Here is a 24,794-nt window from a genome sequence, read left to right on the forward strand (position 1 = left end):
GGCGGCAGCGGCAGGATGCGGGCGGGCCGCGGCGCGGCGGGCGGGGAGGCGGCGGCCGAGGAGGAGGCGGCGGCGGCGGCCGAGGGGGCGAAGCGCGGCGGCGGGGCCGGGGGGCGGCCGCGGAGCCGCGGCGGGAAGGGGTCCCCGAACGGCGAGTGCCGCCGCGGGGAGCCGCCGCGCAGCCCCGGCGCGGAGCCGCCCCGCGAGCCCAAGGTCTCCTTCTCCTGCGGCGGTGGCGGTGGCGGTGGCAGCGCATCCCCCGGCGGGGCCAAGGCGGCCGAGGAGGGCGACGATGCGGGCGAGGAGGCCCGCGGGAGCCAGGCCAGCTTCATGCAGCGGCAGTTCGGGGCCATGCTCCAGCCCGGCGTCAACAAGTTCTCGCTGCGGATGTTCGGCTCCCAGAAGGCGGTGGAGCGGGAGCAGGAGCGCGTCAAGTCGGCGGGGGCCTGGATCATCCACCCCTACAGCGACTTCAGGTGCGAGCCGCGCCGGGGGCGCCCGCACCGCGCCCGGGCTCCGCGGGGCCCCCGGGGCTCCGGGGCTGCGCCCCCACCCCGGGTCGGCGCCGCCGGCCCCGAGCATCCCCGGCCCCTGCGGGGGCTGCGCCGGGCGGGGGGGGCTCCGGCGGCGGCGGGGAGGGGGCGAGGGGGGCCCGCGGCCGGGGCCGGGCCGAGCCGTGCCCTGGAGAGGGCACCTTGAGCCGCGCTGGAGGTGGAAGGCGCAGCCCGCGGATGTGCGGGGAGGGGCTGGGGCCGGGCGCCCCCCTCCCCAGCGCAGCGACCCGGGGGTGCCGGGAGCCCGCTGCGCTCCGGGCCGGGTGCTCGGCCAAGGGCATCCCCTTGTCCTTCCCAGGGCCTCGGAACGGCCCGGCCCAGCGAGGATGCTCTGGAGGCTCCCACCAGGCTTTGGGCCCTGCAGCTGTCATGGGGGAAGGAGTCACACTTGGCTCTGGGGTCCCAGGGCCCCGAGGCCTGGGCTGGGAGACCTGCAGAGCTCTGTCAAGGTTCCCCTTCCCACCGGGAGGCCAGATCCCATCCCTAAGATTCAAGGAGTTTGAGGGATTCGTCTCGCTCCTCGGAGGATCGGGTCCCCAAGGTCCAGCCTTTGCGGCTGGGAGAAAGGTGCTGCAGGCCCCCCTCCTTTCCATCTGCCCCCTCTGAGCCCCGGGGAGAGATCGGTGCTGAATGGGCTGGGTGGGGGCTGCCAGGAGGGACGTACTGGGGGCAAGTGGCGCAGCCCATTTGGGGACTGGTGGCTGAGATTGGGGCCATGGTGTGGTGACCCTAAGGGGGCTGGGGGCCCTTTGCCAGGGGCCGGGAGGCAGCGAGTGGCTCAGGCCCAAGTCATTCTGCCCCTCTTTTAGCGCTTGAGGGGGGCTTCACCCCCATGCAGGAGAGAGGGTGCAGGGTGCGGGGCCCGCGGGTGAGACCCCAGCCACGCAGAGGTCCCCGGGCAGAGGAGGCAGCGGGCGGTGAGGCTCTGTCCTGGCCAGGCAGGCTTGGGGCAGGGACCAGCGCCTGCAGCTCCGGCGTCCTGGCCTCGTGCTCGGCTCCTGTGCTGCTCTGGCATCTTCCGAGGCGTGTGGAGGAGCAGCCGGAGGCCTCCAGCCTCCTCTCCAGGGCTGACCTCACGCTCAGGGTCCCTCACCCTCGCACCAGACGTTGCTGTCGGGAGCCCACGCAGGTTTCTGCTCGTGTTCCCGGTCGGGGACCAGCTCTGCTGCAGGGCCTTAGCTGGGCACGAGGGCGTTGCTGTTCCTGCGGGAGCTCCTCGGTCCCTGCTGTGGCAGCCAGCGCAGTGTCCCTGCGCCAGGAGGGTCCCCTGCCACCCGTGGGGGTTCCCGGGGAGCTGGTGAGTGCCCCGCTCACCTCGCACGGCCGCGGGACCCTTGGGAGCGGCGTGGCGATGAGGCCCCGTGCTGACCGCATTGGGGCGAGAGCCCGCCTGGCTCCATGGCCAACGCGGAGCCGGCAGCGCCGCGGTGCTGCTGGAGCACGGGGCCTCCCTGCAGGCGACCTTGGGGGGGTCACCCTGTCCCGCTGCGGCTCCATCCCCTCCTGGAGCCTCTGCCACGACTCCAAACCCACGGGAGAAGAGCCGCTGCCCGTGCTGTGATGCTGCAAGTGGCGTAGAAGAGTTCCCTGCTCAGCGGGGAGGAGCTGCGAGGAGAACCAATGCATTAGCCCAGTCTACAAATGTGGAAATAAACAAGATCAGCTCAACGTAGGGCTGGGAGCCCAGCAGCGAGGAGTCCACTCCACTCCTGCGTGTTTAGGACATGTGTCTGTGTATTTCACATTATTCCTGCCTTAAAAAAAATATACATCATTTATCTAGTAATGCTAATGGATATGAACCCATCCGCATTTGCCCTGCAAAGCCCATTTTCCCATCTTAAGATAAAATCATTACCCATCTGCATACGTGACATCATTTCATAATAGGAGTCATTTAGAGATCCTGTCTCCTGGATGCAGCACCGTGATTATTCATGCGAAATTCAGGGGCATGCTTTGCTCCAGGAAGGAAAGTCGCTATTTCCATAAATATTGAGTTATTAGGAAGCCGCACGGGTGGCTGTTGAGATCCCAAGTTGCAAACCTGGTAAAAGAACCTTGCAAATTGTGGGCTGAAGCAGACAACGTAGAGCAGAGACCCTCATTCCTGGGTGCTTCGTTCAGTCGCCTTGTCCATCTTCTCCACTTCTGGTCTTTAGTGATGGGAGGAAAAAACGGCGAGCGTTGACTTCGCCGTCGTTTCTGTTGGTGTTTCTGCAGCTGGGTAGCGCTCCTGGAGCGGGGTTTGGAGCCAGGATCAGGCCTGTGTCTAGCCCTAGCTTTGCAGTGACTGGGGGCAGGCGCCGGTGCCCTGCGGGACACGAAGCCTCGCGCCCAAGGCCAGCACCCAGAGGGAGCGCGGGGGCTCGTGCAGCGGGGCCGGGGCTTCCCAGGGAGATGGGTGCCGGGTTAGGGGCACTGCTGCCACGCTCCATCCCTTCCCCTTCCCTTGCCACTGGAGCCTTGCATAAGCCTGGAAGCGGAATCCAGCCCAGGAGGGAGGATCCAGCCCGGGAAGCAGGCTCCAGCCCGGAGCTGCCGGCTGCATTAGTAATGCGAGCTGCAGGCAGGGGATGATTCAGTGGCGGTGGTGGTGGTGCCGTGACGGCCCCGGGGCTGCCTGCCGCGGGCAAGCCCGGCCCCCCGCACCCCGCACCCCGCACCCGGCACCCGCAGCGCTGCGGCTGGGGCTGAGCCCCGCAGGAGGTGCTCCCTGCCCCGGCGTGGGGCGAGGACGCGTCCAGGGCAGGTGCAGGTCCTGGCTGCCGCTGTCCTCCTGCGGGAAAGCCGCGTCCGTGGCGCTGCTGCCGCCCGGGTGGCTGCCCCGGCTGCTTTGTGGCCCCGCAGAGCGGGTCCTGGGCTTGGCAGCCTGGCGCTGCTCCCGGCGGGGACGCGGTGAATGCCACCGCCCGGTGCCTGCTGATGAGCCCGCTGCTGCTGCTATCTCTGGTGACAGTGACGGGAACCGTGCGCCCACTCCGCGGGATTAATGTGGGGCACGCAGACCTGAGAGATGGCAAAAAGCCACAGCTTACTCATCGGGAAAAAAGGCTGGGGCTGTCTGTCCCGGGGTGATTGTACAGGTTTGTGTCCTTGACATTTTGCAAAGCCTGAAGCCCCAGCCACAGGGACCGCACGGTGAGGGGCTTCTGGGGAGAGCAGCGCCGCTGGCTTGCCCCGGCCGCGTGGTTTGGGTGCACGCGGGTGTTTGGCACCGACCCCGCTGCTCTGCCTCTGCTGGGGCTGAACTTCTGCAGGTGGCTTCTTAACCCACTTCTGTGCGTGACCTCGTTTTTTTAGGCTCTGAGTATTTCTTACAACTTCGCAAAGCCCGCCAGGCCGCGGTGCCCCCCGCTCAGCCCCAGCAGCGTCCTGGTTGATTGGGTTGGGCTGACGGGGAGCGATGCGTGGCACAGAGGTGGATGGGGCATCCCCAGGAGCCGCCAGAGCTCCGTCCTCAGGAGATGGGGCTGAGTGGGGATGTCCCCAGTGTCCTGCCTGGGCTCTGCCACCCGGAGGGGTCCGAGGGTCTCCCTGCCCTCCCCTCCTGGGCTCTGCCGCGGCTCCGCAGCCACCCGGCTGGGGCTGTTGTGCCAGGCCTGGGGTGAGCGGCGCAGGGGGCCAGCGGCCGTCCCTGCTCAGAGGCCTTCAGCATCTCCTGTCACCATCGCTGTGGTTCAACTAGGTCAGAAGTAAGGGGGGGGCAAGGATCCTAATTAATTTGTTTTCAGGTATTTTTAGCAGCCTGGGTTGGATCTTTTCTTCCGTGCACGCGCTGCCCTCCAAGGAACAAAGTGTCGGTGTCGCAGCCGGGCCCATAAGAGCCTGCCCGAGGTTCAGCCCCGTTTGTGTGTGCTGGGGGGCGATGGGGGCCGCGTTGTCCCCCTCAGTCCTCCCGGTTCTGGCCCCGTGGGGTTGCGCAGGCTCCTGAGGCGGTGCAGGGCAGTGCCCGGCTGGCGCGGTGCCTCGCTCTCTGCTCCTCACGGCTCGGCACGGCCGATGCTCCCCTGGGGCTTGCTTGGTGCTGGGGGGGCCTTGGCAAGAGCCCGGGGGGGGCTTGCGGCCACCCTGCGGCACCTCGGGGTCCTGCCGGGGGTCCGGGGGGGGCCTCGGTGCCCCCCAGGTGCCCTCTGCTCCCCGGGGAGCGCGGTGCCGTGCCGTGCCGTGCCGCACCGAGCTGTGCCGAGCTGTGCCCCCCCCGGCTGGCAGCTTGCGGAGGGCACCCAGGAGCCGGCCCCGCGTGTGACGTCATGGCTGTGCAGCGGTGACATCACTCGCGGTTGCCATGGCAGCGGCTCACGCGGGGACGGTGTCATTGGGAAAGGGCAGGGGGGGTGCGGGGGTGCCCCGGGGGCTCGGGGGGCTCCGTGCCCGGCCTCCCCCCCACCCGGTCCTGCCGTGACCTTGCCGGTGCTGGGGAAGGTCGCGGTGCAGACGTGCGGAGGCTCCCGGCCGTGCCCCCCCCTCGGCTGTGCCCCCCCGGTGCCCCCCCCGGCTGCGGGCGGCGCTGGCTCCAGCTGCAGTTGTACGTGCTCGGCCGCTCCCGCAGCCCCCCCCCGCCCCCGGCCGGGCTCTGCCGTGTGCCCCCCCTATGCAGGGTCCCCCCCCCCCCCGCCGGAGGTGTTGGCACAGAGCCAGCCCCGCTCACCCGCAGCTGGTGGGGGGGTCGGGGGTCCCCAGCCGCTCCCCCCCCCCCGGCCAGGGGTCTCCCCACCAGCACCCGGCTTTGTGTCCCCCCCCCCCCTTGGAGCACAGCACCAGGAGCCCCCCGCAGCCCCGGGCCTCATCCTGCACCTGCGCAGCCCCCCCGGGACCCGGGCCCGCAGGATCAGGCTCATGGCTGTGCTGCCTGGGGTGACAGCGGGGGGGCCGTCCCCAGGGGCTCAGTGACAGTGACAAGGGTCCTGCACCCGTCACGGCGCTGGGGACCGGACGGGGCCATGCATGGACGTGGCTGTGCCTGGGAGGGGCGTGGGGCTGTGCTGCTCGGGTCCCGGGGGGGCCGCGGGGTGCCAGCTCCTCCGTCCTCCCCCAGGTTTTACTGGGACTTCACGATGCTGCTCTTCATGGTGGGCAACCTGATCATCATTCCCGTGGGCATCACCTTCTTCAAGGAGGAGACCACGGCGCCCTGGATCGTGTTCAACGTGGTCTCCGACACCTTCTTCCTGATGGACCTGGTGCTGAACTTCCGCACGGGCATCGTCATCGAGGACAACACCGAGATCATCCTGGACCCCGAGCGGATCAAGAAGAAGTACCTCAAGACCTGGTTCGTGGTGGACTTCGTCTCCTCCATCCCCGTGGACTACGTCTTCCTCATCGTGGAGAAGGGCATCGACTCGGAGGTGTACAAGACCGCCCGCGCCCTGCGCATCGTGCGCTTCACCAAGATCCTCAGCCTGCTGCGGCTCCTGCGCCTCTCCCGCCTCATCCGCTACATCCACCAGTGGGAGGAGGTAACGGGCTGGGGGGGGGGGGACCGGCCCGGACCCCTCCGGGGGCTTGGGGAGCCCAAACCATCAGCGGGGGGGTCTCTGCGGCATCATCTCCAGGATGGAGAATGGGAACAGTCCCACGAGCTTGGGGGCGGGTGGGGGCCAAGAGCTGGCGGTGTCCTCCCGTGTCCCCACTGTGACACCGGGACGTGGGCACCGTCTGAGCTCGCTGCAGCACGTGTGTACACGTGTGTGTGAGTACACGTGTGTGTGTGTGTGTGCACATGTGTGTGTCTGTCCGTCCGTCCATGTGGACACCCCGTGGGTGACAGCACCCCACGCCCCGTGCCCACCAGCAGCATCCTCCTGCACCCCACCTGCAGCCGGGGGGCTCCTTCCCACTGCCCCCTCCCCACCGGTGCCCCAGGGGGCTGCAGGCGCCGCAGGAGCCGCCGGCCTCAGGGCAGGGGGGGAGGCGGGACGCTGGAGGGGCTGCAGGGGCTGCAGGGGCTGTGCCTTGGTGCCTGGCTGCGGGTGCTCGGCTTCGCCGCGTGGCTGCGGTGCGTGGGCTGAGCCTCTGCCAGCCCCGATGGCTGCGGCCGTGCAGGTGCTCGCTGCAGCACGGCGCCGGCTCTGTGTGCGTACCGGGGGGGGGGGGGGGGGGGGGGGGGAGCTGCCTTCACACCCTCCTCATCCCCAGGCCCCACATCCCAGCCTGCTGCGCCCACCTCAAGGGCTGGGATCTGCCGTAAGCACCTCCTGCCAGCCCCGGCTCCCAGTGCCCCCCCCCCCCCGTGCTGGGATGAGCAGCCTCAGACCCCAGGGCTGGGTGCGGAGGCTGCTGTGACTTTGCTGTGCCCTTGTCCTGCCTTTGCTGTGCCCTCGCTGTGCCGGCTGCTCGGTGTGATGCTGTGGGGCTCCAGCCTTGTAGCTGCAGCAGGAGGAAGACTTGGGAGGGGAGTTATTTAATTTTACTGCTTTTTTGCTTCTTGAATTCAACTTAAAAAAAAAAAAAAAAAAAAAAAACATTTTAAAGGAGAAGGAACAAGTCCTAAGACCTTTTCCCTTTCCCCCACTGTGTGCCCAGGGGAGAGAGGCACTGGGGACAGGCAAGGCTGTGAGCGGGAGGCTCGGGGTAGTGAGGGCGCAGGGCAAGGAGCAGCCACAAGGGCCGGGTCCCCCTGCACCCATGGTCACAGCTCCCCCTGCACCCACCCCAGCCGGGGGCACCTTGTGCCGTCTCTTTCAAAGCCACCTCGTGCTGAGCCCAGGCACGGTCCCGCTCCCTCCTCCCCCAGGAGCTCCACGAGCCGCCTTATCCTGATCAAAGCCCGCAGCCACCCGCGCTCCCCGGCGCTGCGGCTCGCAGGCCCCCCGCCAGCTATAAATGGGCGGCAGGAGCGCGGCTGCCTTGGGGGGCCGGGGCCGGTGGTGGCTGTTTGGGCTGAGGCCGTGCACGTTGAGCCTTGTGCCGCAGGGTGCGGGCGGTGTCCTGCCTCTGTGCCCGACCCCATCGGTGTCAGGGCGGACGGGGCTGTGCTGCAGGGGCTGGCCGGGACGGTCCCGGTCCTGCACTCATGTGGCCGCCTTCGTGCCCCGGCCCCTGCAGATTTTCCACATGACGTACGACCTGGCGAGCGCCGTGATGAGGATCATCAACCTGATCGGCATGATGCTGCTGCTGTGCCACTGGGACGGCTGCCTCCAGTTCCTCGTGCCCATGCTGCAGGATTTCCCCCAGAACTGCTGGGTCTCCATCAACGGGATGGTGGTGAGTGCTGCGCGGCGGCTCGCAGGACATGGGGAGGGATCGATCGCCAGCAGGAGGAAGATGCTGATGTGGCTCTGCCCCTGTCCCCTGCCTCCATCCCCTTCTCATTAGCAACAAAGCTGCTATTAATAAATAATGGGACACGCTGCTAATTGCTCCCTGCAATCTCAGCCCTGGTACAGGCTCATCTTCCTCCTGCCCTCCCCATTCATCCCTTCCGTTCTGCTGCGTTTCCATCCCCGTGCTATTTTCCCTCCCTGCCTACCTTCCTGCCCGTCCTCTGCTCCCCATCTCCCGCTCCTCTTCCCTGCCACGTCCATTCTCGAGGGGAACCGACGCTTTGTGCTCTGCCAGCCCTGCAGCCCCTGCCCGCCCCATCCCCAGCTGGGCAGGGACCCCCAAATGCTGTGAGATGCCCGGCCACTGGGGCTTGGGCCCTGCACGGCGCTTTGCAGGGGCTCTGCGTGTTTGCAGAGCAGTGTAACACAGCCAGAACGGCTGGCGAGCCGCAGCGAAGCCAGGCAGGACGGCGAGGTGCAGAAACCCTCCAGTCTGGTGGATGCTGTGAAGGGAGCAGAGCGCGGCGGGACCGCTGCCAACCCAGCCGGTGCCTGGTGTTTGGATTTGTTTGGATCTCACCTGCACGGTGAGACAGGAAAAAAAAAAAACACAAACAAACAACAAAAATCACTTTGCTTAGCGCTGCTGGGAGCTGCCAGCAGAGCCAGGGCCGCGCTTGGTACCCACGTGTGCGAGTGCTCCCAGCTGCGCGCCCCCGGGCTGACTGCTGCGCTCTCGGTGCTGCAGAACGACTCCTGGAGCGAGCTGTACTCCTTCGCCCTCTTCAAGTCCATGAGCCACATGCTCTGCATCGGCTACGGGAAGCAGGCGCCCGAGAGCATGACGGACATCTGGCTGACGATGCTGAGCATGATCGTGGGGGCCACCTGCTACGCCATGTTCATCGGTCACGCCACGGCCCTCATCCAGTCGCTGGACTCCTCCCGGCGCCAGTACCAGGAGAAGGTAGGGCTGGGTGGGACTGGGTGGGACTGGGTGGGACTGGGACCACGGTTCCTGTCCTGTGCCATCCCGGCTGGTGCAGCCCCCCTGGTGCATGGCTGCCTGCGGGTGCAGCCGAGCAGGGCGAGGGCTCCGGGTACAGCCGGGGCTGAGTCCAGGGCAGGGGTTGGGGCTGGGGCCGCTCTGCCCGCTGTGGACGGGGCGGTGGGGCCGGACCCAGCAGTGCAGGACCCTGACCTGGCTGACGCTGCCGCCCTCCCTGTCCGCGCAGTACAAGCAGGTGGAGCAGTACATGTCCTTCCACAAGCTGCCCGCCGACTTCCGCCAGAAGATCCACGATTACTACGAGCACCGCTACCAGGGCAAGATGTTTGATGAGGACAGCATCCTGGGGGAGCTCAACGAGCCCCTGCGCGAGGTATGGTCCTGGGGGCTGGAGGGCGGCAGCTGGGAGGAAGGGGCCACTGCCCTGACCCCCCCCCCCGTGGTCAGGGGCCCCCTGCTCCCAGCCATGGAGGGGGCTGCAGGTCCCAGCGCTCCTGCAGGACCCGCGCACACCTCTGGCTCTGGCTTTGCAGCTCCGAGTGTGGCTGAGTCCTTGCACGATTGTGTCTGTGTGTGCTGACACCTCCGAGTGTGAGCCAGCCTCTGGGGACCGTGTCCCATCTCCTCACCTGCTTCCTCCCCTCCTTCCCTGCAGGAAATCGTGAACTTCAACTGCCGCAAGCTGGTGGCCTCGATGCCGCTGTTTGCCAACGCGGACCCCAACTTTGTCACAGCGATGCTCACCAAGCTGAAGTTTGAGGTGTTTCAGCCGGGCGACTACATCATCCGCGAGGGCACCATCGGCAAGAAGATGTACTTCATCCAGCACGGCGTGGTCAGCATCCTCACCAAGGGCAACAAGGAGATGAAACTCTCCGACGGCTCCTACTTTGGAGGTGAGCTCCTGGGGGTCCTGAGCCTGGCCCCCCCCTCCTTGGTCTGTGAGAGGCCCCAGGATACTCACTCTGTCCTGGGATCCCCTGGGCTTGGTGGCTTTTGCCCCTTGCCCCCTGCCCCCCAGCCCCGTTTCCAGTACTTGCTGGCGGGGTTTTGGCTTTGGCACCGTTGCACCTCCCCTCCCCAGAGATCTGCCTGCTGACCCGCGGCCGGCGCACAGCCAGCGTCCGGGCAGACACCTACTGCCGCCTCTACTCGCTCTCCGTGGACAACTTCAACGAGGTGCTGGAGGAGTACCCCATGATGAGGCGGGCCTTCGAGACCGTGGCCATCGACCGCCTCGACCGCATTGGTAGGGCTCTGGGGGCTGCAGGGGCGCAGGGACCCTCCTGCTGCCACATCCCGCTGCTCCTCGGTGCTGCCTGTCCCTGTGCCCTGGGGGGCAAACAGCCGAAGGGGCGCGATGGGGACTCCGGGGTGCAGGGACCCTGTGGGGTGCTTGGATGAGGGGTGGCAGCGCGTGGAGGTGGCCACGGGGATGGGTGGTGAGGGGCCAGGACAGCCCTTGCTGGGGTAGGGGCCCAGCACAGCCCCAGCACTGGAGCTCATCGCTCTCCCTGCCCCGTCCCTCCTCCTGCAGGGAAGAAGAACTCGATCCTGCTTCACAAAGTGCAGCACGACCTCAACTCGGGCGTCTTCAACAATCAGGAGAACGAGATCATCCAGGAGATCGTCAAGTACGACCGCGAGATGGTGCAGCAGGCGGAGCTGCAGCAGCACACGGCCATGTACAGCCCGGTGCAGCCCCAGGTCACCTCCGCCATCGCCACCCTCCAGCAAGCCGTGGCCATGAGCTTCTGCCCGCAGATGGCCAGCCCGCTGGTGGGCTCCATGGCGCTGGGCTCGCCCCGCATGATGCACCGCTTGCAGTACGCCCAGGCCGTGCCCAGCCCCTTCGCTGTCTCCCCGGTGCTGCTGCAGCAGAGCCCCCCGCAGCAGCCGCAGCCCCCCACGCCCCACGCCAACCCGTCGCCCTCGCAGGACCAGGCGCCGCCGACCGCCCTGCCCGCCTCCGCCGGCGCCCTCGCCGCCGCCAGCCCGCCGTCCCAAAGCCCGCTGGCCAGCCGGACGTTCGCCTACGGAGGCGCCAAGGGGCAGCTGGGCTCCCAGCTCTCCCTGAGCCAGCAGCAGGCGCCCGGCTTGCCCCCGCGGCTGGCCGTGCACAAAAGCACACAGGCCCTGCACACCAGCAGCCTCAGCCAGGATTCGCGGCCCCTGTCGGCGTCGCAGCCCTCCCTGCCCCACGGGCTGGCGGCCGGCAGCACCCAGAGCCCCCCGGCCTCGGCGCGCGAGTCCTGCGCCTCCATCGCCGGGGGTCCGGCCGCCGCCTCGCCAGGCTCGGCGCCCCCGGCCGGGCTGCGGGGCCCGGCCTCCTCGCGGGGGGCCCTGTCCCACCCGGTGCCCACGGGGCCGCCCGCCCTGCAGCAGGACTCGGGGGCCACCCGCAAGGATTCGGTGGGCGGCACGCCCGACACGGACCCTGCCAAATCCAGGCTGTCTTCCAACTTGTGACCTCCGCACCGCACCGGCTGCCAGGCGGGCGTGGGGACGGGTGCGCCGGGGGGGCCGCGGTGTGGGCGGCCAGCCCTGTGCCCGCCGCTCCCAGCCCGCACATCCCCAACCAAGGCGTCCACGCCAGGGGCACCTCCACCCCCCTCGGCCACCTCCAGCCCCGCTCCCCGGCTTCCTCCCACCGGGGGTGGGGGGTTTGAGGGCTCCGTCCGACCAAAGTCTGGCCCCGTCTCCTGCTCCCTGCAGGGGTGCCCCACTGCCCCCGGCTGCCCCATAGAAGCCACAGCTGCATCGTCCCCTGTGATCAACGCTGTATATGATATCTATGACCTGAATACAAACCTGTATGTGTGCATCCGCAGGACACCTCCCCGGGGGTTAAGGCACGCTGGCCAGCCCCAGCGCCGCCGCCCGTCCCTGCCTCCCCTCCCACAGAGCGATGGCGAGGGGTGACGGTCGAGGACTGGAGGTAAGTTGTGGGGTCTGGGGACTGCGAGCCCCCGCGCACACACCAGCCCCCGGTGCCAGCCCAAGGCTGGGGCTGGGGGCGAGCTCCCCCCCGCTCCCTGGAGCTGGGGGAGCCGAGCCCTGGGGAGCCCCAGGGGCAGTTGCCAGTGAGGCAGTGCCGGGCTCCCCTGGCCGGCCGGGGAAGGCGCACACAGCGCGTGGAACCGCGTGCCCGTGTGTACGCGTGCCCCGAGGGATGGCGGAGGTGTGAACGTGGGTGCACGCGGGCACAGCCCGGCACGCTGGAGCCTTCCACACTGAATGTATGCAGCGCCCCCCGAGCGAGGGGCCACACGCCCCCTGCCCCCGCAGAGCTGGGGGGACAGCTCCCAGCGCCCACCTTGCCATCCAGCCCATCCCGTGCAATAAACGTCAGCACCTGACAGAGCTACGCACGTCTCCGTCTCTGCTTCTCCTTCGCCTCCGTCCCGCCCTGCCGCGGCTCCGGCTGCTCCTGGCCCTGCTCCCGGCGCTCGGGCCCTGCCAGCGGGCACAGCCCCAGGCCGGGCTGCAGGAGGCAGGTTTGTCCTTTAAAGAGCAAAGGGCCGCGGCCAAAAAGCCGCCTCCCAGCACTCCTCACCTCCAGCCGGGCTGCAGGAGCTGGGCCACAAAGACACAGCCCCAGGGGAGAAGGGTGGAGGGGGGGAAGGCCAGAGGAGGCTCCTGGCCAGAACTGCAGGGAGCAGCCACAAGCAGCCCTGGGTGGAGGCCGGCCCCACTCCAGCTTCACCAATCTGCCAGCTCCAACAGCAAGGGCTGCAGGACAGTTTTGCATCCCCTTCTGCTGCAAAGCAGGTACCAGGATGCAACAGGCCCCAGAGAACCGAACCCCCACCAGGCAGCACGGTGACAGCAGGAGGACCAGGAGGGGAGAGCCCAGGCGGCCCTCAGACTCCAAGTAAAGGTGGGGAGAAGGACAAACTTTCCACCCCATGTTTCAAAAACCATTTTATTTACAGTATCGTACACTTCCACCCCCGTTAGTGGTTTTCTTCCCCTACCTGAGACCCAATGAGCAGAACATAAACACAGCCCTGGAGAAGTGCGGGGAGCTGCAGGGGCTGTGCTACAGCAGGAGCTGTGACAGTGCCCGGTGGCTGGACCTGGTCACAGAGCAGCACCCACCCCACAGGGGGAGGCTCGTGTCAGGGCCACGTCACCCTCCTACCCCTGGGGACAGGGGCCCAGCCCTCCAGCTGAAGAGAAGCACAGTGGGGACAGCACCTTCAGCACAAGCACCAGGCAGGCCAGCTCTGGAGCTGGCAGCAGCAGTAGGGATGCACCAACCCCGTCTAATCCCGTGACCCCACACGAGATCTCGCTGCCCTCTCCAGCTCCTCTCCCCTTGCCAGGCAGTAACAGCGAATAGCGCAGCCACCCCATCCCCACCAGCCCCCTGCGCTCCTCCAGGAGCCCCAGTTTGCCCCAGTATCTCCATGTGGTGCGGGTGTCTTGGTGGGCTGGCAGCCGCTCCCTTTCCCCACGAGCACAGAAGAGCCCAGCCAGCGCCTACCCCAGGCTCCAAGGCAGCCAAAGTCCAGAGGTGGTGCAGGGCCGCTGGGGCTCAGCTGAAGAAATAAGTGGAATCCATCACCTTCGTCAGGTTGAATTCCCCTGCGGGAAGCAAGGGAGACCAGAGGTGAGAGGAGAGCAGGGTCAGGGCATGGTGATGAGGCAACTGGGAGAGAGCTGTCCCGAGCTTGCTGCAGAGCACGGCTTCAGCTCAGCCCCCGTGGTGGGCTCACAGAGGCCCACGTGGAACTGACGGCCCCCTGCATGTCCGGGGCAGCGGAGGAACGGGCAGCTGGGAGCAAGGAAGAGAAGGCAGAGGGGCAGACGTGGCCCCTCGGTACAAACCGACTGCCTCTGGGGCCGAGCACGGCGGCTGCTCAGCAGCGCTGCGCTGGGCTCTGCTGTGCCACAAAGGCAGGGCAAAGTTTAGCCAGATGGCCTGGCAGAAGCACGGCTAGGAGATTAGGAGGAGTTAAACTAATTGCCTTAATCCCATTGCGTGGATATCATCTAGATCCTGGCAATTACTGCGCTCAGTTCCTCGCTCCCATCTCCAGGCAAATGCTTTGTGGCTGGGAACAGATGGGAGAAGAGCAGCAGGACGGGGGACAGCAGGAGCTGGGTCAAGCCGGGGCAAATCCCAGAGGAAAAGCTCTGGGCAAGGCAGGGGCCATTGGGGAATGACAAGAGGTGCTGTCTGCGGGCTCTGCAGTCCAGGACGGGCAGGAAAAATGGATCTTTGGGGACCCCTTTGGCAAGCCTGGAGCCTCAGCAGTCCAACGTTGGATGCCACAAACATTCAGTCATTTCCAGGGCCATTCCCCAGCTCTTTCCCCTTGTTTTCAAACAGTTTCCGAGCTTTGCAGCTCCCATCCTGTGCTCCTACCTGTCTCGGGGACACTCGACAGCTGCTCCATCAGCTTCTTCTGCCAAGGGGCTCTGCTGTCTTCGCTGGGGCTGGACAAACCAGAAGGAAAGCGAGTCACAGGCAGCTCTGGGAGAACAGGCGCCCTCTTCCACCCACCAGTACGGGACCTGAAACTGGCTTCAGGTCATCCAAAACACTGCGCCTTGTGGCAGCAGGAGCCCAGCGCCTGCCACAGCAGCCTCAGGCGGGGACTGAGACAGCTGCAGGTGCTCCCCAGAGCTGGGGACGTCTCCTTTCACCCAACTCCACGGCGATAACCGAGGGCTGCACGCTGGGTGACCCCAGCTCATCTTCCTGCCTCCTTCATGGGGAAACCAAGGCCCGCCCCAGGCCCACAGAGGGATTCAAGCACTGAATCCCACTTCAGTAATGCAGCAGAAGGATGCAGACGCCTCGAGTTTCACACCGAAGTCTAAGACAACTTGGGTGTCAGTTGGGAAGGAAGCAGAACGTCCCGTGGGATCAGCCCCCGGGGAGATGGCACAGCCTGGGAGCAGCCGTGGGACAGGGACCTGGGAGGAGGGAGCGGACTGGGGGCCACCCGTGGCCAAGCAGTACCTGCAGTACTTCTTCAGCATGAACTTGGACAGATCCTGCAGGATCTTCTGGCTGTGCAGAGCCACGAATTGCTGCCGACAGATCTGGTCCAGGGAGCAATGGTGAGGCGCAGGTTAAGAGGCGTTTTCCCCTCCTTCCCCTCAGCGCTCCTCAGCCAACACAGGTCAGGGGCGAGAGGAGGGAAAGCAGCAGGCAGGAGTGGGAAAGGGGGGGAGGCTGCTGGACAAGGGTGAAGGGAATCAGTGCGGGGAGGTGGGAAGCAGAGGCCGAGCCCCGTTTATTGATCCATCGCCCAGCAGCCCTGCAGCAGTTCAGAAGAGCCCAGGGCAGGACAGAGGCGCTGACTCTGCTCTGTGCTGCTCTCCACCCTCCCTGAAGGGTGGCAAGAGGGGGCCTGCGGCACCCAGAAGTCAGCTGCAGCCACCAGCAAGCAGCCAGGCTCACCCTGCCTGGGTAAGCCAATGCGCCTATGGAGCGAAGCCCAGGGGAGGCAAGGGCTGGCAAGTGCCCAGAGGACAGATCAGCAAGATCCCTGCTCACGGGGGCCTCGGGACACTTTTACCTGGTTCATGACGTCCACAGTGAGCGCGTGAGTCCAGTAGCAGTCGTGGACTGAGACGAAGGTCAGCCCCTGCCTGGGAGGCAGCAGAAGGTGCTGTGAGGCAGCTCTGGGAGCCCCAGCTCTGCGCTGTTCCCTACCCCACAGAAACCCTGGGGCTGGCACAAGTGGAGGGCACTCCCCGCACAGGGCCTGAAGCCCTCCAAGAGAGGTGGCCCCCAGGAGCTGCCCGGCCCTGCCCTGCTGCCTCCTCCCAGCCCTGCTCCGCCCCGGCGCCTACCTGAAGCAGTGCAGAGCCGTGAGCATCATGTGCGTCGAGTCCAGGGAGTGGATGAAGTTGGGCGGGAAGGCGTTTTTCTGCTTCACTGTGTCAGGCTTCCTGCAGCACAGAGCGGGACACGGGAGGAGCTGGGGCACGTCCAGGGCCCAGGGTGAGAGAGCCAGGGCAGAGCCAGCCAAGACCTGGGGTTGATGGGGGCAGCCCTGAAGGGCCCCAGCTCCTCCAGCTGGCTCTCCGCAGCTCAGGGGAGTACCAGCAGCTTCGGCACACTGGCAGGGAAGGTTTTGTCCCCAAAGCACAGAATTGGGCGTCGGGGACTCGGTGCAGAGCGCAGGCTCACACTTACTGGTTGGTGTTGGCGGAGCTCTTCACGCTCAGGTTCTGCATGTTGGAATTCAGCTGCAGGAAGAAAGGGGATCGGCTGTCACACCAGGCTGCCCAGCCAGCACGAGGCACTGAGCACTGCCGCCCGCCTCTGCAGAGGGGAGCGGAGCAGTGAGGTGCTCCACGCGCTGCAGGGAAGGGCCCTGCCGGACGGGGACATCTGTGGGGCACCCCGGGCACTGCGGCAGCCATCGCTCCCCAGTGGCACCTTGCCTGCCGCCCCTCCGAGGATGCTGGCGAGCATCCTTCACCCCTGCCAAGGGCGATGGAGATGCTGATTCACCCTGCGGGGGCTGAGAAGAGCTCCTGCAGGTGGGAGGCACCCGCCTGCACCCCCCCACGCAGCCAAGCTGAGGCCACCGGAGGGCGGCTGTGAGGACTGAGGACGGGACGGGAGAGGCCGGGGAGCCGTGAGTCAGTGCAGCAGCGTGTGGGAGGCGAGAGCAGAGAGGCTGAATCACGCCAGCCCCGAGGACGGCTCCACAGCTCCGCAGCTCTGCAGAGTGGGGAAGGGGCCTGAGCCCCAGCTGCCGGAGTGGGACGGGAGCGGCAGCTCCCCCGCAGCCCACCCCACGCTCCAGTGCCCGCGGTGAGGCTGGAGGAGGCGCCTGCACACAGGCACCCTGCGGGCTCTGCAGCCTCACCCACAGGCACCGCCAGCCTTCAGCTCGCTGCCCCCAGCCCTGCTGCGCCTTCCCCGCTCCCCCCTGCGGCAGAGGGACGGGCGAGGGGACACAGCTCTGCCACCAGACACTCACCACAGTGGACCGGACCCGATAGTAGGGCTGCACGATGGGGAGCCCCATGGGGGTGACCCACTCCACTGTCTGTCCCGACTGGGCGATGAGCTTGGCGCTCTCCGTCAGCCAGTGCTTGAGGGGGGGGAAAGGGGAAGAAAGAGGCTGGAGTTAGTGCAGGCAGCGGCCGACCCCGCTCCCTCCCAGCACCGGCAAGCCCGGCCTCCTGCCGCAGACTGGGACAGCCCGGCACGTACTGGGGAGCCTGGATCTGCCCTGGGCACAGCCCCACACCCCTGGGCTGGGATGGGAGGATCCTCCCTGGGCCAGGGCCCTGCAGAAGCAGCTCTCCCCACAGAGCTCCTCGCCCCCCTGCTCTACCTTTGGGTGGACCAACGAAGAAAAGGGAGAGGCGAGAGGCGTCTTACCTGGATGTCTCGAGTGGCTGAGAACATCTCCTTGATGCCATTAAACACCTGTCTCACGAGGTAGTGAGATGCTTCCCACAAGTACTCCTGCACAGACCGGGGGCAGAATGAGGGGCAGGCAAAGGGGCAGCAGAAGTCCCAAAGCCACACACCCCTTGGCACCCACAAGCGCTGGCAGCCAGCTCTCCCCCAGAGCCCCCCTGCAGGGCCGGGGGCTCAGCCCCACGCACCCAGCTGAGATTCGGGAGGGCAAGCAGAGAGCAGGGCAGGAGGCAGTCCTGCAGGACGGGCAGGGGCTGAGCCGAGGAGGGTGCTGCGGGGAGGCCGGGGGGGGCAGGCTACCTCGGGGAACTCGTCGATCTCCTTGAGACGCTTCTCTATCTGCAGCCGCCCGCCGTAGCGCGTGACGCCGTACACCACCGTCATCACCGTCTGCTTCACCACCTTGCGGCTGATGAAGCCCTCCAGCACCTGGGCGATCTTCAGCCCCTCTGCAGCGTCCTTCTTCCGAAACTCCTCCACCTGGGGAGCAGAGCGCCCTGCGGCTCAGCACCACCCCCCAGCTGTGCTCGCCCAGGACCCCTCCGTGGCTGGGGGAGCCTGGGGGACGCCGTGAGCCCCCCACCAGCCCCACACTGCCTGGCCTGAGCAATCAGCATGCACCCCCCGGCCCACCTTCGCCTGCCCTGGCTAACAGAGCTCATCTGCTGCCAGAATCGGGAGGCAGCCGGGTGCTGCAGGGCCTGCGGGGAGCGGAGCCTTCCCCTGCTGCCTCAGCAGAGCTGTGGCCCCGCAGCCCCACACTCGGGCTGTGCTGCCCCTGCCACCCCGCAGGGACCTCTGAGCAAGCCGTGCAGCCCAGGCAGGCCCCTCCTGGGCGCAGGTGTGCTGCTGCCCCTGAAACGTGGTGGTTTCTAGAAGGGAGAGCCAGGGGCTCAGCGCCCACTGGATGCCTGGCAGGGCTCGCACGCTCCCCAGCGGGCTCGTTTCGTCTTGCCAAGAAAGCTGACATCTTGGCAGCAGGGCCAAGGGCTGAATCCCTTCCCCCTCCCTCCCACCCATCTCAAACGAAGAAAATCCCATAGCCTGCAGGCCGGCCAGCTGTTAGCAGGAGACGAGGAACACTCCCTGCTCTCCTCCACCTCTCCGCTCCTCCCAGATTTCATTCAGAAGCAAAGGGGAGCAGAAACCCCAGGCATTTCTCACAGCCACGTGGATGGGGACAGCTCTCCAGCCCGACCCCGCTGCAGTGACCCCGTTTGGGGCCATCCTGCCTCTGCCCAGCTCACGCTGCCCCAGCCCTCCACGCGCTGGTCCCATCCCAGCCTTTCTGCTGGAGCTGCGCTGACTCCGTGCAACGAGGGGCAGAGCAGGTCCAGGACACCTCCACGTGCCCCCTCCACGCCTCACCTGCTGGGCCACCGCGCTGTACACGTCCTGGGGGACGCTGCAGGGCATCAGGTTGACAGAGATGGCACCGATGAGGTCCCGGCCCAGGGCTGCGTAGTGCTGCAGGCCGTTGCAAGAGCCGTCCTGTGAGGGAAGAGAGGAGGGAAAGGAGTTGTTAGCACGGGGACGGCGTCCTGCTCGCCCGCTGCCGCTCAGCACCACCGACACCCCTGGCTCCAGAGGGTGGCTGCTGCTTCCTCCCCCCGGTGGGCAGGTTTGCAGCTGATCTCCCAGCAGTGCCGGGTTCCATCCCCCTTCTGCCAGCTTTCCTGTCTGGATCTCATCGCTAACTCCTGCTGCCTATCGGGTTTAAAAAAAGAAAAAGGGAAACTTCGCCTCACACTGCACCCCCCCAACTTCTCAGAGAGACAGCTCCATGGAAACATTAAAAAACAGAAAATTTGGAAAACAGCAAATGTGTCTGGGATGCTAAAAGCGGCCCCACAACCCGGCAGTCACAACAGATCTCAGAAAACCCGGGAGCAGGACCGGAGAGGGGCAGAGGCAGGGACAACCACGACCCCTGCACAAGCCCACAGCTGCCTGAGCAGCTGCAGCCACGCGGCCTCTCCGCCCCTCCTCCTGGAGCAGAAGCCCAGCTCCAGCAGCCCTTCCCGCAGCCCGACACAGACTGATTTGTCACGGCCCTCCTGGGACCAGGATCAGCCAGGACGGGGCAGGCAGCACCCGAAGGGCAGTGCTGGAAGGCGCCGCTGCCCCCAGGCAGCGCCAGGTGAAGCTGCTCACAGGAGCTGTGCCCCTGCCCGGGGTTGTCCCTGCTCCCCCTGCTCCGAGGCAGCCTGCGGCAGGGGCAGCTCTCCTCCTCCACCGCCTCCCCCCCAGGCCCTGCAGTGCAGCACGCTGGAGGACAGAGCTGACACGGCTTCAGCAGCCCCGCTGCTGCAGAGGAGCCGCCGCTGTTAGCCCAGCGCTGATGACTCAGGTGGAAGCAGACTCCGGTGCCCTCCAGGAAGAGTCCTTGCTTGAATTTTATCCCCTGCACCCTCCGCACACCCCCAGCTGCTCTCTTGATCTTTTGTTGTCATAACAGAATCATCAGAGCCCCTCACTTTGGACAGTCTCATGCATATTCCGGACCACAGCTAGGAGCAGAATACCCCCCCGTCCTCCCCCCACGCTTCATTAGGGCCATCCGATCTTCTGGTGAGACAAACGAGCAAACCCCTCTCACCAGGAAAAGAATCAATCCCTGTCTCCATACAGCACGGGAATTTATCAGTGCAGGTAAAGAGCTGGTGGGCAGGAGGGCTGGAGATCTGCTGGGATGGAGCAGGAGGAAGGGCTGAAGCTGGGTGTGGGGGGCAATGCCTGGCCCCTCCCAAGCAGAGAGGGACGGACGGACAGAGGGACGGACAGACAGAGGGACGGACACTGCCAGACACCAGCAGCACCTGAGCGACTGGGCAAGCCCCACCTAGAGCACATCTGGGGCTGGGTGGGGACAGGCACCTGGGGCCAGAGACACAGCAGGGAACGCAGGGGACAGCTGCTTTCTGTCCTCAGAGACCCCTGAAGCCTCCGCGTGCCCCGGCCGAGAGCAGCCTCGAGCCCTTCGGAGCAGGCGGGAGCTGCCTGCACTACCCACGGCCCTGCCAGCCTGGGGCAGGGCAGCTCCCGGTCCGCACCCTGCAGCTGGAGGGCAGGAGCAGCCCTGCAGGCAGGGATCCAGCCCCGGCCGGGCTCCGTTACCTCGGGGCAGGTGGGGCAGCACCTCCCTCAACCGCTTCCTTCACAGCTGCGGGCGGCAGCGCGTTGCTGGAGCTTTCAGATCGAGATGCCTGTGGGCTGTGTTCCCACCTCAGAGGGCCTGGCCGTGCTGCACCCGGGTGCCCGGGCTCTGCCCCAGCTCCCCGCCCGGCCCCCAAACCCCCGGCACCCACCTGGTGAACCGGGAAATGGGAGACGAAGGCCGCTGGGTCCGGGGACCTCGAGGCTTGGGCGATTTCCATACAGCATGCCAAGACTTGCCAGGGTTCGTCGGTGTTCATCCACCACTTCCTGCCCTGGGAAGAGGAGAGCGCGCTGCTAGGAGGCAGTGCTCTTGTGGCACCCCACAGCAAAGGCAGGAGGCGAGCCTCTGGGCTCTCAGGAAATACCACGCAAGGCACCTCCTCACCATGCCTCCGTGGGGAAGTGTTATTTCCACAATATTCCACGGTGTTTACAGACAGAAAGGCGGTACTTAGGAAACCTGCAATGCTTTGTTCTGCTTTTTCCCCTTAAAGAATTATCTTTCAAAATGTTGCTGGTTCAAAATTGATCTGATTTCCTTTTTACTTTACTTCCCAGAAGCTATGCTAGAGAAGAGGGACAGTTAAAGTCTCCTCTGAGATCAGAGGACACCGATGCCTTTTTCTCTTAGCATGTTTGGAACAACTCCCGTTTGGGCTCAAACCAGCACGAGCTTTCCTGCTCTTCCGTTCATCGTTTCACTGGGTGACCCCCAACCCACCCAGGGCTGGCTGCAGCCCGAGCTGCTCCCCTCTGGCTCCAGGTCCCAGCCCTGTGCCGTGAGGGCAGGCAGAGCCCCGCCGGCCGCTTCCCACGCACCGTCAGCGGGCGGTCGGCAGAGTCCAGGATCTCCTCCATGATCTCGTTGGCGTAACCCAGCCGCTCCTGCAAGCTGTTCTTCTTCTTCAGCCCCGTGAGGTTAATGAGGTGGATCTTCAGCCAGTCGAGGCCCTTTGGGCCCAGGGGCCTGCCCTCCGCAAAGAGCAGGATGGCGCGGGTGACGTCGTTGCCCAGGTGGTTGAAGTACGGCGGGCAAGGGTAGGTCCTGCCGCGGAAATCCATGTTGTGAGGAAACCAGAAGACCTTGTCCCTCACGTGGTTGGCGATGGAGAGCTTGTAGAGCGCGTCCATGCGCAGGCTGTGCATCTCGGCCGCCTTCTTCTTGCACAGCAGCAGCTCGTGCTTCTGGGACTTGTGCCAGGCAGAGGAATTGCCGGGGGTGACCGGGGGCTTGGGGGCCTCGGAGAGGGGCGGCGGGATGTCCAGCTTCTCGTTGCCTTTGTCGTTGAAGATGGAGATGATTATATCCAGCACCGGCTGGTTGATCTTCCAGGCGCAGTTGCCCAGCTGGTTCAAGGCGTCCAGCACGGGGTGGAGGTTCACCTGGGGGCACTGGTCCAGGAGCTGCTGGTGCTGGAAGGCCCCGTCCACGTAGCGCATCAGCTTGGTGTCGCTCAGCACGAAGGCGCCGAAGTGGGGGGAAGTCCAGGGAATCGGGGGGCACAGCATGGGCATGACGGAGGAGCTGAAGGTCAGCGTGGTCTCTGCAGCGTCTGACACGAGCTGGGAGAAGATGGGGTGGGGCTTTATCAGCCCGACCTGGGGCAGAGAATCCGAGAGGTGAGGGACAGCAGCAGGGGGAAACCTGGCAGAGTGTGGTCAGTCAGCAAGTGACGGACCCAGATGCTCCTTGGAGCCTCAGAGAAAGAAAGACATCGGGGAGGGAAAGGGCCCCGCAAGAGCCCCCACAGAGGTGACCCCCCGGGGGCGAGGCTCACCTGCCAGCTGCTGCGGAAGGAGTAGATGTGGTAGAGGACGGGGATAAGCCTGGACTCCAAGCGGGGTTTGAGGGTGTTCCTGGGCACCTTGACGGAGTGCACCAGGATCTCCAGCAGGTACACGCCCAGGCGCATCAGGAGCACGTACGGCCAGCTGCAGTCCTTGAGCCTCAGGGAAGGGCCGTAGCCAGCTTCTGCCACCAGCTTCTCCCAGTATTCCCGTGGCAAGTACTCCCCAGGCTGGCAGGGGGAAGACAAAAAGTCGAGTCAGCTGGAGGGGGCAGCCACGCTCCAGTTCAGCTGGATGTGACCTCTGTACCCTGCACGTGGCTCTGAGAAGGACTCTGTGAGCTCCTGCCTGACAGGGCTCCGTGGGGAAGGACTGCTTTTGTGGTTGAGGCCAACAAGGAGAATCTGCTTCTGCTGCAGTGCCCCTGGCCTGGCCTGTGAGACCCTTCCCAGCCACATCTCCATGCCCACCCCCGTCCCTGCCCCCCAAACTGCAGATCTGCCTCTGCTGTGCCCCAGGCCCGTGGCTCTGCCAGCACCCCGCTCACCGTGCCCTCACTGCCCACACCCGTGGCCTTGGTGCCCATCTCCTCTCCTGCCCTGCCCTGCAGATCGCACCCTGCTCCAGCCCAGAGCTCTTCCGTGCGGGACGCACGGCCCCCAGTGGTCAGCCGTGCTCAGGTCACGCCTTCAGGAACAGCCACAGCCCTGCCAGAAGCAACCTGACCCTCATCGTGGGGCCGGGGTCCACAAAACGGGGCCCTGGAGGTTCTGATGGCCCCTGCAGCACCACAACCTGACCTTGTGGGTGTGAGGGGCACCCACACAAAGCGCCCAGCCCCACCTCTGCTCTGCTCCCACGGGCCTGCAGAGCACCCACCTGGCTGTCCTTCGCCAGCAGGTGGATGTAGTCCTGGTAGATCTCCTGCACCTTCTCCAGCTGGCGGCTGTGCAGCTTCCTCTGGGTGAGGTATCTGTCGTAGACTTTGGAGCCCAGCTCCCTGGCTAGGACAGACAGGGATTCTCCTTGCGGAGAGAGCGTGTTGAGGATCTGAGAAAGGGGAAGGCAAAGAGGGACTTCAGGAGGGAGGAGCAGAAAGACGGAGCAGAAAGAAAGCAGGAGTTAAAGTCCCTGTGCGGGGAGCACAGAAAAATGCTGATTCCCGTGATGCTGAGCACATGAGGAAGGACACTCAGGGACAGAGCGGGGCTGCTACAGCTGCTCAGCAGAGGGAGCAGACAGGGCCCACGTCTAACAGCCTGGGCAAACCTTGAGATTCGTGCTCTGATTCTGCAGCCCTGACTGGGACATCAGAGCCCTGTGGGAGCCCCAGGAGGCCCCATTCACGTGTCTCTGCGGGGTCAGGGCAGGCTCCTACCTGCATCATGATGTCCACGTACTCCTCATCGGGCAGCAGGCACAGATAGGGGTAGAGGCTGTTGTACCCTGACATCGTCCTTTTCTGGGACATGTTGTGCTTCGCCTTCTGCAGGGCCTGGAGGATGGCCCCGCGCCACTGGGCGCGCAGGGCGGCCAGCTGCTTGCGCTGCACCAGGAAGGGGAGAAGCCCCGCTGCGGTCAGAGGGCACCAGCAGGGAGCTGCCCCCTTCACAGGACCCCGCGGGGCCGTGCCAGCCCCAAGGACTGCACCGCCCCCAGCCCTCGACACGCGGCCCCAGGCACCCCGAGCTTACCGCTCTGAGGGCCTGCGGGGTCAGCGGTTTGGTTGACTCCACCGACTGGATGGTGATGGTGCTGTTCAGCTCCATCTCCAGCTGCTGCTGGAAGCGCTCCCGCAGCTCCTGCACAGAGAAATCCAGCTTGGGGTAGGACACCACCTTCTCCTGCAACGAGAGCGAGGCAGTAAGCGCCAGGAGCCAGAGGAGGCCAAGAGGTGCCTGTGCTGCCAGAGGCAGGCAGCTGGGACCGGAGGTCTGGGGTCTCTGGCTGGCAAGCTCCAGGGAGCCTGGGCTCAGAGGCCTCTCCAGGGGCTGTGCTGCTCCTGCCGGTAGCCAAGCGCTGCCAGGAAACCCTTCTGGCATGTGCAGGTCCTACAGGCCCCCCACCAGCCCCCGGTGTCTCTGTTCCTCTGTGAGGCAGCTGGAAGGGCTTTTACTCCCTCGGAACAATTTGCTGCCTGATGAACTGCGCTGGCTGGAGAGCAGAGAGCAGGCTGCAAAGTTCTTCCCATGCCACAGTCCTGAGCTGGACCCGAACGCACCCTGAGGACGTGTGAGCGCCGTGTGGCCACCTCCAACACCTCCACCCCCACCCGGCGGCTTACTTTGGAGTAGAAGTTGTCGAGCAGAGCAGATTTGCAGGTCTGAGGCTTGGGGGCAGGGGGCAGCTGGTAGTCCGGCTGCACGATCCTGATGGCCCTCAGCACCGTCTCCTTCTCATCTCCCTCAAACAGGCACTTTTGGAAGAGCTCATCCACGTGGAAGCCATCCTGTTTCAGCTGCTGCACACACCTGAGGAGGGGCAGGTAAGAGGTTTAAACTTCCCTGGGGGCCCGTGCTGTGTGTTGATGGAAATTTGCATGCCATGAGGCAGGGAACAAAGGTTGTCAAGAGAAGACTGAGCACAGAGAAGCCATTGGGGACGTTCCC

General features: G+C 65.8%; 2 protein-coding genes across 5 annotated transcripts in view; one reads left to right on the plus strand and one right to left on the minus strand.

Moving 5' to 3' along the window:
- On the plus strand, positions 1–12,201 carry HCN2 (hyperpolarization activated cyclic nucleotide gated potassium and sodium channel 2). The gene is made up of 8 exons (XM_038168963.2): positions 1–476; positions 5,593–6,016; positions 7,605–7,766; positions 8,574–8,792; positions 9,061–9,207; positions 9,490–9,730; positions 9,919–10,083; positions 10,372–12,201. The coding sequence occupies exons 1-8, from the start codon at positions 16–18 to the stop codon at positions 11,301–11,303; spliced, it is 2,751 nt and encodes a 916-aa protein (XP_038024891.2). The 5' UTR covers positions 1–15; the 3' UTR covers positions 11,304–12,201.
- Positions 3,720–24,794, minus strand: part of POLRMT (RNA polymerase mitochondrial) — a 24,006-nt gene continuing 2,931 nt past the window's right edge. The window contains exons 5-22 of one of the 4 annotated variants that reach the window (XM_072029193.1): positions 24,470–24,656; positions 23,880–24,029; positions 23,564–23,731; positions 23,065–23,235; positions 22,176–22,415; positions 21,217–21,996; positions 20,547–20,669; positions 18,607–18,729; positions 17,539–17,718; positions 17,197–17,283; positions 16,790–16,903; positions 15,994–16,046; positions 15,648–15,746; positions 15,371–15,443; positions 14,809–14,891; positions 14,209–14,279; positions 13,367–13,424; positions 3,720–3,730 (exon numbers count right to left, since the gene is read on the minus strand). In XM_072029193.1, the coding sequence (XP_071885294.1) occupies positions 13,375–13,424; positions 14,209–14,279; positions 14,809–14,891; positions 15,371–15,443; positions 15,648–15,746; positions 15,994–16,046; positions 16,790–16,903; positions 17,197–17,283; positions 17,539–17,718; positions 18,607–18,729; positions 20,547–20,669; positions 21,217–21,996; positions 22,176–22,415; positions 23,065–23,235; positions 23,564–23,731; positions 23,880–24,029; positions 24,470–24,656 (2,752 nt within the window). In that variant the 3' untranslated portion in view covers positions 3,720–3,730; positions 13,367–13,374. Of the gene's footprint in view, positions 3,731–12,743; positions 13,425–14,208; positions 14,280–14,808; positions 14,892–15,370; positions 15,444–15,647; positions 15,830–15,993; positions 16,047–16,789; positions 16,904–17,196; positions 17,284–17,538; positions 17,719–18,606; positions 18,730–20,546; positions 20,670–21,216; positions 21,997–22,175; positions 22,416–23,064; positions 23,236–23,563; positions 23,732–23,879; positions 24,030–24,469; positions 24,657–24,794 lie in introns of those variants that run through there. The other 3 variants (XM_038169142.2, XM_038169141.2, XR_005261297.2) reach the window with 3 other exon arrangements.

The sequence above is a fragment of the Anas platyrhynchos genome, chromosome 29 (genome assembly GCF_047663525.1).
Source record: "Anas platyrhynchos isolate ZD024472 breed Pekin duck chromosome 29, IASCAAS_PekinDuck_T2T, whole genome shotgun sequence".
NCBI lineage: Eukaryota > Metazoa > Chordata > Aves > Anseriformes > Anatidae > Anas > Anas platyrhynchos.